This window comes from Haliotis cracherodii, unplaced genomic scaffold (genome assembly GCF_022045235.1).
Source record: "Haliotis cracherodii isolate W230 unplaced genomic scaffold, xgHalCrac1.p SCAF_15, whole genome shotgun sequence".
NCBI lineage: Eukaryota > Metazoa > Mollusca > Gastropoda > Lepetellida > Haliotidae > Haliotis > Haliotis cracherodii.
Genome location: NW_027266270.1, coordinates 33,492,683 through 33,507,321, shown reverse-complemented (window position 1 = coordinate 33,507,321; position 14,639 = coordinate 33,492,683). Strand labels below are relative to the sequence as shown.

The following is a 14,639-nucleotide window of genomic DNA, read 5'->3' as shown; positions in this document are numbered from 1 at the left end:
ATCCTGTCAAACAAACATATCACCTGTAAATGAATAGACTACTTATCTCCTTAAAATCAATTAAGCTGTGATAGATCATGACAGATAACACTAGTCAGGAATTCCTAATGACCCAAATTGCACCCCAAGGATGTTACTTCTGTAATGTAAAAAGGCCTCTGGCAAGGGGTAAACTTACAATGACAAGGCCTTGAACACTTAATCTAGAGCACGCTGACTGCCTTGTCAACAAGAGCCTACTCAATGAAGTCAACTGTGACGGTCAACCAAAACGACTGCACACAATGACAACACTCGACGCAGGCTCTAAACTTCTTAAGTGCACCTGACAAAAGCTCCAACCTGTGTTCACCCAACCTGAGAGCATTCACCTTGGTGTGTATGGTAACAAAGCGACGACTAAAAACCACCAAACTATCAATTCTAAGAACATGGTCCAGCAGTCAGTGATGCGTATCGGGATTTAACTCCGCGGCTGTTTCCAGTGCCAGAATCCGGTGTGTGTCTTGTATGGTGCTTGAACCAGCTAGTTAAGCACTTCCGACTAACATGCTGCAATACAATGGGAGACATGTAGGCTTGTCATCCCTCCCAGAGAAGAATTTTACCGAATATGTTCCTTACGTTCTGCTCATGGTCGTAGTGGTCCTAACAATGATTTGGTGGCAGACGCTGAGACAGGATGTGTCTTTTCAGTCGCGCTCAGTGAGGCGAGGCTGGATTACATTTGACTGGTAGGAGGGAAAGGAGTCGCCACCAGTAATGAGCCCTTCGCCTCAATTGATTTTGAAAAGCTGGAAGTGAGCACCTTACCTCCTATGCCGTTGTGATGATCTCTATCAGCAGGAGGTCAGATCCTTCTGGGGTCCCGTCAGTACAAGCACCAGGGCTGGGCAGGGTATAGGACAAGACCACACTGTTTACTATAAACAGCCACAGAGGGAGATTGAGAGCAAATAGTATTATTTAGCCGAGGCGAGCAAGCGGCCGGCGGCGGTTGTGAGAATACAGGCTGACAGAGCGTAATGGTTGGATCAATATTGCAATAAAGCCCTATCTTTTCTTGATATGCTGATCACTTGACGGGAACCCGCACCACACATCTTCACTTCCAACTCCTGTCAGACTAGCACCGACTGCGTTTGCCCGTCTGCTTACACTTCAAGGGGAGGTAATTCATGCGGGTGGCTAGGGCAGTCAACCACCATTCATCCAGGTATGAGGGTGATTCGTGGCATTAATGATCCTCAGCCAGCCGAAACAATAGCCCAGCCTTCATAACGAATGTAAAAACACAGCACAGACAGAGAAGCTGTCCATGATTGTCGCAGGTAGCTTCACACAAAACTTAACCTCTTACAATCACACGGTCACACCTCTTTTCAACTTCGCTTTTGACAAGGCAATGTTTACTTATCCTAACGGAGTGCATCGTTATCTTATCAAGCCCTGACACACATGAAGTGAGGTGACCACAACGCAGCACACGTAGGGATGGCAGTGTCGCACTCCACAAAGACAGGCTAAACCTCTCAACTGCATGCAATCACTGCCTTGTAAATGCACACCTACAGTACAAGCGCCATAAACTGTCATTTCAAACTAAATCCTGGCTCTCCTCAGTGAGGTGGTGTCTCCTTGATGCAAAATGATGTCATCACAAATTGGTGTTCATTTTGTGTGTGTGGCCTGAAAAAGTTGAGTCCGTAGACAATCCAGTGATTGATATTGTGAGTAACAATCCATGCAATTGGGGTACCATGACATGCCATCAACCAAGTGAGTGAGTGAGTATGGTTTTACGCCGCTTTTAGCAATATTCAAGCAATATCACGGCGGGGGACATCAGAAATGGGCTTCACACATTGTACCCATGTCAGGAATCGAACCCGGGTCTTCGGCGTGACGAGCGAATGCTTTAACCACTTGGCTATACGACAGCCCCCATCAACCAAGTGACAGAGTCTGTTCACACGATTCATCTTGTCGCCTATTACAACCAGCACAGGTAGCTCGGGACCAGATCAAACCCAGAATGACCATGGGGGTATCATGGTAAGAAGCAACAAGTATGGAACCAAGGCTATGACATGACAACTTTAACCACTAGGCTAACCAACCATTCCAGATCAAAGTAAGAATCATTCACTGCATAACCTGCTGATCTGCCTGAACTGACATCAGTTGTTCTACAACAATATCAACCAATGAAGCTATGAATAAAATTAAGCATTATGTTTTAATATAATATAATAAATATACTACAATACAATAATAATAATAATAATAATAATAATAATAATAATAATTTCTAAAAAGGCACGATTCTGATGCACCAATCCCATGCACTGGAACATGCTGATAGCACTACAAAGACAAGACATTACGAAGAACACAAACTGCAACTTAGGCATAGTAGGTGGTGAAAAGATGTGTTTTCAGTTTCGATAGAAAAGTGATAAGACTGCTGGATGATTTGATGTCAAGGGATAGAGTGTTCCACAAGACTGGCACGCAGTTGTTTCCATAACAGGAGCTTGTAGCCAGGGACTGTCAGGAGATTTTAATTTTGATAGACATAGTTCACGTACAGGACCGTAAGGCATGAGAAAATCAGAGAGACTGGTACCATGACGACATCTATAGGCGAGGCAAAGGAGTTTGATGTCAATTCCAAGACCACAGTCCCGTTCCACAAAGCGATTGTCATAAGTCTTGTCTTCCTTATTAAAAAGCTGTTTTACATAAACATATTTCAGAAATAAAATAAAATAAAATAAAATAAAATAAAATAAAATAAAATAAAATAAAATAAAATAAAATAAAATAAAATAAAATAAAATAAAATAAAATAAAATCCCCCCCCCCCCCCCCGATCCATTCTAGGACAAGGGCATGTAGTCAAAAATTATTTTTTCAGACCCTTAACATTCAGACTCTTAATTCAAAGTCTACGCAACATCAAATATTTTTTTTAAATCTCCACAATAAATCAGAATCCTATGAAAGAAGCATTTGGACATGACGCATGTCATGGACGGGAAAGAGAAACAAACTTCAACGGCTCCACTTACCTGGATGCATGTTGAAGGTGAGTTATTGTTCGATACACATTCTCAAATTGAATTTCTCTATTTGCTCAGCTCATTTAACAGCAAATAGACTGGAGTATCTCCCTACAATAACATTTCTAGAAGGCACACCCTGTCTGGTTGTAAGTTTATTTGAATTTCTATTATATCAGGCAATACCGTGCTGAACAACTGCAGTTTTTGTATTAAACCCCAGCAATTTCATAACAGTAGATCTTCAGTAATCTCTATGGTTTAGCGTCAAGAAAGAGAGTGATTATTGCTTTGGCAGCTGTTGGTGGTGAGTGTGTACGTTTCACACCGTTTAAAGTGATACTGTATGAAGGTATCAGAAACCAAGTACACACATATTATATATTAAATATACTACTAAAAAAATGTTAAGGACCACCCGATTCTTTCATGTTAACCTGCAAATGTCTAGCCTTCACTACAGCCACTGTATAAAGGACAAATTAGTGAAAGAGTGAGGTTTTGCAACCCTCTTGCAATATTCTAGCAACAACATCATCAGGGATACTAAAATTGGCCTTCAAACATTGTACCATCGTTGGCAGTACATAATGTAGCAATTTGACGGCAATCTGTAAATAATGAAAATTGGACCAGACAATTCAGTGACTGACATCTTGAGCATCTATCTACGCAATTGGGATACAATGACATGCATCAACCAAGTCAGCGAGTCTGACCACCTGATCCCATTAGTCACATCTTACGGCAAGTATGGGTAGTTGAAGACCAAATCTAATCTGGATATTCACGGGTGTTTGAGAGTGAAGAGTGAACAGTTTGACACTTCAACACTTGACCACCACCCCCCTACCCTCAAGGATTTGTGCATCAGACAGTCTTTGAATTCCATGTTTTTTTAGCTGAAACCTGATTTCACTGGTCCTAGAGTATGCAGGTAGTCCTGCTAGAACAAGCCAAAATGTTAACTGTTTAGGTTTTCAGTTTTATTCAGCCCCAGTTTGTCGCACAATTGATGCATTGAGAACTGTTTGGATTGATCGCCTCCAAATGGTAGTAGTCAATGAGAACGCCATCACTGGATTTTTGCTCGTCCTCAGCACAATTTAGTAGTCAGCAGGCAGCATGTATTTCAAAGGCTGTCCGTGGGATCTTGGAGACCCTATGCCTGCTGCTTCCTCTGCTTCATGGCAACAATGACTGTCTGTCCTGGCTCCTCTATATCCATAGCAGCATCATATAGCTGGATTATTGCCGAGAGGGACGTTAATCAACACACAAAACATAATGACAACAATAATAAATATGATGGGTACATTAGGTCACAATTAATTATTAGATTTTCATCCAAAATTTACATAAATATGATGTGAAAGTATCGACAGTTTTGTACATAATTTTTTTTTCATACAATCTAATTACGACATTGGGTGTACAGTAGTGTCAATAGTGATTTTCTCAGGTCTGAAAAAATAACATGTGGGGCTGGGTAATAACTTCTAATTCATTATGTCCGTACTCTTGAAATTTTAGGATTATAGATAAGAGAATGAACAGCCTGGGATCAAGCCATGAGTCCACCGGCGATTCAAGGCTTCACCGATGCCATTCATCTGGCTTTCAAACACATGGATCTGAGGACTATTGTCATCCAAAGTAGGTGATTTGTTCTCAACTGTAAACATTCTACAGGCCAGGTTTCCATGGTAACTGAATGTAGATAAATGAGGTTTCACTGTATATCACAAAGGAGTCAAGGATCATGCATATGTGGTTTCAAACTATCCTTTCTTTCAAATATCTTCATTATACTGTAAATGGGACTCAGAGGTGTTATAAAATGTCAGAATATGAAATAGAGCTAGATGGCCGATTGTTGTGCAGTATGTCCCTTGGGTCCATATTTGTATTTCCTCAAGCAAGAGTAACCACTCATTGAGCGGCAGGATTGCAGTTGTCCACAGTTGTCCACAGTTGTACATCAGTACCAGTAGAGGTGTAACGATACAGTGGGTTGCAATTTGATATGATACGATACTTATCCCAATACTACAGGTACAATATGATACATATCCCAATACTATAGGTACGATACAATACATATCCTAATACTATAGGTACGATACAATTAATAGGTTGACAGTCTCTCTCCTTGAGGTAAATCATTTGTTTTTGAATTTCAGAGATCGAAGAAGGGATACTATGGATCACCAACATATTGCTTAAAGGGCATTGCAAATGTTATGCCATTTATGGCCAACCGTTTCGCTCATCATTTAAATTCTTTCATAATTCACATGTTTTGACACCAATATAACTTGTAATGCATTGTATGGTATGTATAGTGATATAGGGAATGTAAATCAATGTATTGTATCAAGGACCTTGTATCGGGATACAGTACTATATCTCCGTATTGTTACACAGTAATTACTAGGTGAGACTTTTGAAAAAATAATGATATTCAACACCTTAGCAAGCACATAACTATGAACTTTGTCCTCATTGATAAGACTTTTTAAACACTTCCTAAAGATATTTTACACAATAGTCTGAGGAAACGGGTGTTAATTACTGAAACAGTTTGTAAGTTCATATCTGTACTCTAGACAAGACATGTATCTGTACAAACGGCACAAAACAAATCCTTACCAAAAAATATTAAGTTACTTGCCTAAGTTACAAGTACTCAATGTAACCTATTATATAACACTGTAAGCAAGTACTCAATGTAACCTATTATATAACACTGTAAGCAAGTACTCAATGTAACCTATTGTATAAAACTGTGAGCAGGTAATCATTGTATCCTATTGTATACATTGTATCCTATCAATGCATCCTTCTCAACAGGCGTCTCTGTATTTCCTGACTGATCTGAAGTCCCTGATCCAATGCAGGCATCAGTAAAACATGAATTCAACTGCAATGAATAATGCACAAAAGTGCTGCTTCTTGACTTTTAACATAGACATATCTCACGATTGGGATGTTAAATGCAACATTAGACACCCGCATAATTTCATGAACAGATGCAAATTACATGTCACCAGAAACAGCATTATACCAAATCTTTTTGAAAAATGTCGACTCATTGGTTTAAAAATAATAAGACTGGGACCAAGAGACTATTTGTTTGTTTGTTGTTCAACGCCACACTCTGCAATATTCCAGCTATATGACAGCAGTCTGTAAATAATCAAGTCTGGACCAGACAATCCAGTGACTGATGTCATGAGCATCAATCTATGTAATTGGGATATGATGACAAGTCATCAACCAAGTCAGCGAGCCTGATCACCCATTTGTTGCCTATTATGACAAGCCTAGTCGCCTCTTTCGGCCAGCATGGGTAGCTGAAGACTTATTCTAACCTGGATCTTCACGGTCCCCCCCCCCCCCACACACACACACAAAATATCTTGAAGTCTGAAGCCCCCCCCCCCCCCCACTCCACTAGGCACAATATAGGGACTGAGTGAGTGAGTTGAGTTTAATACCCCTTTGAACAGTACTTCAGTTATTCCACAACATGACCACTTTACGTGGGAGGAAAGCCCGAAGAGATTCAGGTCTTAGAGATTTACCAGTTCGATGAAACTGAAAAGCACGGGCACGGTGCTGTCAAACCTAGAAACATAATAGGCCGAACCTGGATTCGAAGCCAAGATCATGGGTTTCTGGCATGCCCAAGGGATGCAACTCTGCACAGCGAATTGCAGAGCCTTAGACAACTTGGCCACCTAGGCCAACTAGGCCAGCCCACAGATAGGATGATGCTGAACACCCTATTCCAGCTGACCCAAATTGTAGCTTGTATATCAATACAGCAGTTGAATATTACTCATTCTTTATGTTTCAATTTTTGCTCCAATTACAAGATCTAGACCAAGCCTGGCAATAAGTACCAGACTGTGGAGTAGGCCCCCTTTAAGAGCATCTTTTCAGAGCGTACAGCCGGTGTCAATACTGTATCAGACAGATGCCCTGAAGATGGACACCCAACTCCGGGCCAGGCCTTACTAGATGCACCATTTTTTACAGAATCTGTTTTCATGTTACGACAAGTTTGATAGGAAATAAAACGATTACTGATGGAGCAATTGATCAAATGGTCAGACAATCATCAATAGGGACAGGAAAGAATAATCGATTAGACGTATGCCAGATCAGTTAAGACCAAATACTGACAATGAATATAAAGTTTATGTCCCAAGTTTGTGCAATTCTAAATACACATAATTATGGTTGCAGTGTTTCTAAACAACCTGTTTCTCATCAGGAAGTAGACACATTGTATTGTTTGATACATTATCCTATTAAGATACTCCGTCAGTGAGACAGGAGCTGGCTAAGTCGCTTCAGTTGTGTTCTGCAGGGCAATTATTTCATGACGAGGGACAATAGATTAAAACTCAATGCAAGTGTATATACTACTCCACTAAAATAGGGATATATTCATCTCTCCATCATACACAAAACTGATCCCCATGTGTCAAGAGTATATTTAAATAGAGTGACATATCTGATTCTCCCTATCAAATATTTAGTAGCATAATCATGCCATTAGATACTGAGTGTCTTTGCTTAAACGTTTGTGTCTACTGCCAGAACTTACACTTTAGTAATATTCTAGTTTTATCACGGCAAACTCTAAATAAATAAGTCTGGACAAGACAAACCAGGATATGATATCATGAGCAGCAATTCAAGCCACAGGGGTACAATGACACACTATCAACAAAGACCATATAGTCACCCTTAACAACCAACATAGGTTGCTGCTAGGGCTGGGAAGAGTCCAAATGTATTACACAGGTACCCGACCCCCTGTTACCCAACCCCGACCGGGTACCCGCTGTAGGTCTTAAGTTGGCTACAAAATGTCCAATTGAGAATTGTTTCACAGGAGCCCTGTAAAAAAACTACTCAGATACACGCCTAAAACGATCTGATCTTGCATACACTGAAGTCATACATGCACAATCAGAAAGAAATGAGAACATTAAGCGACTTGTAGTGTAACCATGGAGTTTGATCATTATTGTCATGAAACAATATATCATGTGACTAACCACGGTTCTGGGTAGTCCTGTGGGTACCCGGGTCCTATTCAGGACCACCGGACCCAGGAACCCGAGTTCCCCCTCCCAGCCCTGGTTCCTGTGGACCAACTGTAACCTGGAATCTCTTCGGGATCCCTCAGGATACAGACCGACTTGATTTCATTGCTTATAAAGAGGCAAATTACTTACCAGCTGATCTGGAGTGTAGTGATCATTCAGAAAGTCCTCTAAATCCTCCCCCTTCCTCCTAAAGGCCTCGTCCACCACCCACTTGACCACTCGAAGCTAGAGACAAACAAGACTACTGGGTTATCTCCCTTGACAAGATGGAGTTTGTACATCACCTGCATGTGGTATATTGGATGAGTGCACAAGTGCTTTTACGCTGCTGTCACAATATTTCAGCAATAAACGGCCAGGGACACCAGACATGGGGCTAAATCATTGTACACAACGTGGGAATCAAATAACAACTGTTATGTGTACACACACTGGTGCTAGAGACAGTGCCACACTCACAACACCACGTTTAAAAAAGGCTGGCTGATGTGTTAGTTGTTTATTTGTTGTCTTATGCCGCACTCAGCAATATTCCAGCTATATGACGGTGGTCTGTAAATAATCAGTTCTGGACCAGATAATCAAGTGATCGATATCACAAGCATCAATTCTGGCAATTGTGATACACAAGTCAGTATTGTAATGCTAGCCCATTAAGATATCATGCTGCATGGATTCCCCAATGAGACACAGAAAACTGACTCCGATCCAACCACCCTTTGTTTTATCCCTTATGAGGCAGGGAAACAACAAGTACCATCTTGTAATGTATTTTGGTATGACCTGGTCGGTATTCAAACCACCAACCTTCTGCTTTCTGGGCAGATGCTCTACCACTAGGCCTGTTGAAAGATGAATATATAGCCTAAACTGTAATATCATCCTCCCAATGAAGATCCCAGAAATACAGACTCAAGTCTTCTCTCACCTTTTCTTCTGGAGAGCTGTCAGAAAGACTTCCTGATTTCAGCAGGTTGTGATTTTCATCTTTTTCATCTTTCTCAGAGATCAACTTGGACAGGGAACTTTCAAAATTGGAAATCCTGAAATGGAAAATGAATGAAGTTGCATGGGCTGATTCAGTGTAAGAAATGGCATATCCTTGGCACGTTCTGGAAATGGCAGGAGGAAGTAAAGATGGAGTGAAGGAAGTAAAAGGAAGGTAGTAGAGACGGAAGAGGAAGAAAAGGGAAAGGAAGGAGAAATATTAGGTGGAAATTCACAACTACTTCGATGATTAATTCGTCATGATACACTGCGCACAGGGCTTGTTTCAGGCAACAATACTATGTAAATTCAGGTAGGAAGATAAAATATTTACCTATTTCAATATGTTTACCTTTAGTCTAAAGCATAAGGTCATCCAAAGTAATTAACAGGTGAACAGCAAAAACATCTTTGTCCCTCATGCGCCTGCTGTAATCCCAGAGTACCAACATGACACACAACAGTACAGCAACACTGACTAGGCAGCTTCTGCTAGGTGTTCTATCAGATCATAAAACAGTACAGCAACACTGACTAGGCAGCTACTGCTAGGAGTTCTATCAGATCATAAAACAGTACAGCAAAACTGACTAGGCAGCTTCTGCTAGGAGTTCTATCAGATCATAAAACAGTACAGCAACACTGACTAGGCAGCTTCTGCTAGGTGTTCTATCACATCATAAAACAGTACAGCAACACTGACTAGGCAGCTTCTGCTAGGTGTTCTATAACATCATAAAACAGTACATCAACACTGACTAGGCAGCTTCTGCTAGGTGTTCTATCACATCATAAAACAGTACATCAACACTGACTAGGCAGCTTTTGCTAGGTGTTCTATCAGATCATAAGCAGGAATAATTCTCGGAAAGGTTTACTGCACCCACATGTGTGTAAAGTGCCCACAACTGAAATTCACTTCGCCAAATTTCAGGATATCAGAATCCCACTGGTCCTTATCAAGCCAACCATAACTTCATCATGACTATCTGTGTATATTATAAAAATTAATATTAAATCAAGAGAGTAAACATTTATTTGCTATATGTAACTGTACCACCCATAGAGTGCTGAATGGTACTGTGTCACCTGGTGCTATGTGGTACTGTATCACCTGTGTAGTTCTATAGGGTACTGTAAAACCCATGTAGTTCTATATCATACTGTATCATCTAGTGCTATATGGTACTGTATCACCCATGTAGTGCTATATGGTACTGTATCACCTGTGTAGTTCTATAGGGTACTGTTAAACCCATGTAGTTCTATATCGTACTGTATCACCCATGTAGTGCTATATGGTACTATACCACCCATGTAGTTCTATAGGGTACTGCATCGCCTGTGTAGTGCTATATGGTACTGTACCACCCATGTAGTTCTATATCGTACTGTATCACCCATGTAGTGCTATATGGTACTGTACCACCCATGTAGTTCTATAGGGTACTGCATCGCCTGTGTAGTGCTATATGGTACTGTACCACCCATGTAGTTTTACATGATACTGGATCACCCATGTAGTGCTATATGGTACTGTATCACCCATGTAGTGCTATATGGTACTGTATCACCCATGTAGTGTTATATGGTACTGTATCACCCATGTAGTGCTATATGGTACTGCATCACCCATGTAGTGCTATATGGTACTGCATCACCTGAGTAGTGCTATATGGTACTGCATCACCTATGTAATGCTATATGGTACTGTATCACCCATGTAGGGCTATATTGTACTGTATCACCCATGTAGTGCTATATGGTACTGCATCACCTGTGTAGTGCTATATGGTACAGTATCACCCATGAAGTGCTATATGGTACTGCATCACCCATGCAGTGTTATATGGTACTGTATCACCCATGTAGTGCTTTATGGTACTGTATCACTCATGTAGTGCTATATGGTACTACATCACCTGTGTAGTGCTATATGGTACTGCATCACCCATGTAGTGCTATATGGCACTGTACCACCCATATAGTTCTATATGGTACTGTATGACCCATGAAGTGTTATATGGTACTGCATCACCTGTGTAGTGCTATATGGTACTGTAACCCCCATGTAGTGCTATATGGTACTGTATCACCCATGTAGTGCTATATTGTACTGTATGACACATGCAGTGCTATTTCGTACTGTCACAGATAACCTATGTATAAGAATCACATGTATGAAATAAACACTAGAATATTCAAAACACTTTGACATCAAATATCAATTCCATTAACAGTCTGTTAGTTAATTAAGCAAAATCAACAAGAATAACCACAGCTAATATTACATCCATACAGCACCTGTGACAGTTATCTATCATATTAGCATGCATATGCATAATGAAATAAAAGAGAATACAATGTCTAAAATTGCCTGACGGGCTCCAATTATTCTGCCTTATTCTCCAGTACATCCCACACACTTCTACTGCTTGAACAATGGTGACATTTCCACCCGCGCTCCAGCTCTCCAAGACTTAAGCAAATGAGACGCTGATTACGAAACCGTCCTCGCCATATTAAATACTTTTTGCTTGTGTGCCATCGATTCCCCCACAAATACGAACATGATTAGATTACCGGCAGTATAGCCAGCCTCCAGAGCCCTTCCTCGTCCATCAACACTGCTTGTCCTAACTTTGGGGAATAACGCTCCTATTTCTTTCAAATTCTGCAGATTCAAATCAGAATAATTTTGGAATCGGTCAGAATGATTCCTGGAATTTGTTGTAGACAAATCCTATGTGTCTTCTCTATACACTGCCGCTTTCAACCTTCGGGAATGTGCAGGCTAGAAATTTCAGATTTAAATCAGGGAGCGTTTTTTTTTCAACTGGTTGGAATCGAAATTCAGTAAAGGGATACTTCAAAACCATTTTATCACTGAGCCTCTGCTTGTGTCTATGTTTAAGAATAATGATCACGTTTTCACAGCATATAATTAACAAGCTGCATTCCAATTTACTTGCGGAATAAGAATTTGATTCACTCCCCTAAACTGGCATTGGTTCACAATCAACATTTCAATCCTCTTTTTCCGAAACTTTCTAAATGAGATTAATTACTATAATTTTAAGTTGAATTTTAATCTGCGGTGCATAACTGTATTCGGCAAGGCATTTTTTGGACATGACATATGGATCAAAACAATACGATTATACAAAATAAATCTTTTTTAAGCCACATCAGTTAGGCAATGAAAGGTGAGCTTCCTCCATGTTAAAGAAAGCCGATGAGCATTGTTGACGGAAAGAGAGAAACAGTGGGTTTCATAGGAATCTTCCATGCTACATCTCCCTGCTTCATTAAAGCCCTAACACGCCTTCAGAATTCTGTAACATTGGTGGCATTTTCATAACATTATAATGAATTCATAACAATACAATTTGTGCCAAATACCAGCCAGGAGTTTCCTCTTACAATCATTCTCAAATAATTATCTTAGATGAGCTTACTGGGGCCTAGAGCATTTCTAACATACTTGTGCTTTGGACTAGTGGCCAAAGTCACAGACGGACAATATTACTTCACCTAACTCAATTATTTTTCAAATCATTTAACTTTTGGGGAAATATGAGGCATTGGCTCATTCATCATCAATTGTCTGTCCAGTGTATCAAACCTCCATTCGGAAAGAAAGCAGATTACCAGACACCTTTTGCCATTTTGGTAAGGGATGTGCATGAGCTCATTTCTTAGTGACAGTTTCCATGTTTTTCTGACGCCATTTTTGTCGCCTTGCTAAAATAATAGATGGGATGGGGGGCTTGCCCCCCACCCAACGGCTTGAATTAAATGCTTTCGTAAGTAAATGCAATGTTTAATTACAAAAGTAGATACAAAATACATTTCGCTGAAATGTGTCTTCAAGGGATGTCAGTGATGAGCTTGTCGCGCACGAATTTGGAACTTCTATTTTCGATTACTTTTTTGATGTTGATGTCAAATTTTCTACGTTTATGCGTTGCTTTCAATTTCAACTTGTCATTATACTAAATCATACTAATACAAGTGGGGTAGTGTTTTGGCTTATTTTGAGCTTTATCGCCCTATTTTCAAAATAGTGATGCTTCATATGCGGCTCTATTAGTAACATTAAACAAAAATTGCAGATAGGTGTCGGGTATAATGCATGAGTAACTGAGCCGAAGTCCAATGACACAAATCTAAAACTAGTTATCCAATCACGTTCTCTGATGAGTGAAAGACATTCTGCACTAAGTAAAGATATGAACATTGAGGTTGTGATGTCACTTCCAAAACGAAGCTATGGTGGCGATTGGGTCCAGGTATGTATCAAAATAGATTGGAGATTTATACCGGATAATCTTGAAAGTGACTCTGAAGAACTTCCAATGTGGAAAGTCAGGTGAACATTTTCAACGTCAGCCTAAATATCTTATCAGCAGAACCTCATCGAACAATAGTTATTATTATTAATAATTCAAAGAATACCATCTCAATGACATCAGGAATAATCCCACCCACCTTCCCAATATTCTGCATCTGGGATGGCTGATGCAGCAAAGAAGTGAAGTTTTCCCTGCCTTACGCATGCGCAAGAGACCAAGGCAGCAAAATACTATTACTTGCATAACTTATTATGGATAGCTGACATTGAAGAGGACTTCTGTTGAAAAAATATCTAAGATTTTATAGTGTGATGACAGACGAAAAAAAGGTTTTAGGCATTGATATAATAGGGGTTTACGTTTTCGTAAGAAAAATGAGTTGTTTTCCTTATTGTAACAACAAAATATGACGGAACACAGAAAAATAATGCACATGTACTGATGAACCTGGATGATAAACTGAGTACCAAATGCAATTTGACAGCAGAAAATGTATGAGCGAAAATTGTTAACACAAATATTCTAAAATAGAGGCATCTTGTAAACAAGGCAAACACAGACCGATCCATCATTGTAATCCTGGCTTGTATCTGCAGTGTGATAACATCCTCTCTACAGGGGCTTCCTCATAAGTAAAGCACGTTCTGATTGGCTCCTGTCATTTTGATACCCAATGAAATACCTTACAATCTGCATATGTGTAATGCAGTATTATGAAATTTCAAATTCAAGGGAGATCATGAGAAGTTTGCAGCTACTTTCAATTTCAGGACACCTTAGATTATATAACATTAACTATGAAGTTAAAAGGACCCACTGACTTGTTTTTAACTTGAACATGGTGTGAGGAGGGGGGTGATGTGGATTTAAGATACTCTGTCTGACCTCGTTGCACTCTACCTTTCTGTACAAATACCCCAGTGGTAGATCCGGGAAATGTGAGAACCCATCCACTATCTCGAGCATCATGCATTGTCGGCAGTATTAGGCGTGTTAGTGAGTGAGTGAGTGAGTGAGTGAGTGAGTGAGTGAGTGAGTGGGCAAGTGAGTGGGCAAGTGAGTGGGCAAGTGAGTGAGTGGGTTTTGTTTGTTGTTTAATGCTGCAC

General features: G+C 40.1%; 1 protein-coding gene across 7 annotated transcripts in view; it reads right to left on the bottom strand.

Moving 5' to 3' along the window:
- LOC139462534 (B-cell CLL/lymphoma 9 protein-like) overlaps positions 1-14,639 on the bottom strand; it is a 144,758-nt gene that overhangs the window by 49,857 nt on the left and 80,262 nt on the right. For all 7 annotated transcript variants that reach the window (XM_071244322.1, XM_071244323.1, XM_071244324.1 and 4 more), the window contains 2 exons: positions 9,120-9,234; positions 8,321-8,416 (listed from right to left, as the gene is read on the bottom strand). In XM_071244322.1, the coding sequence (XP_071100423.1) occupies positions 8,321-8,416; positions 9,120-9,234 (211 nt within the window). The remainder of the gene's footprint in view (positions 1-8,320; positions 8,417-9,119; positions 9,235-14,639) is intronic.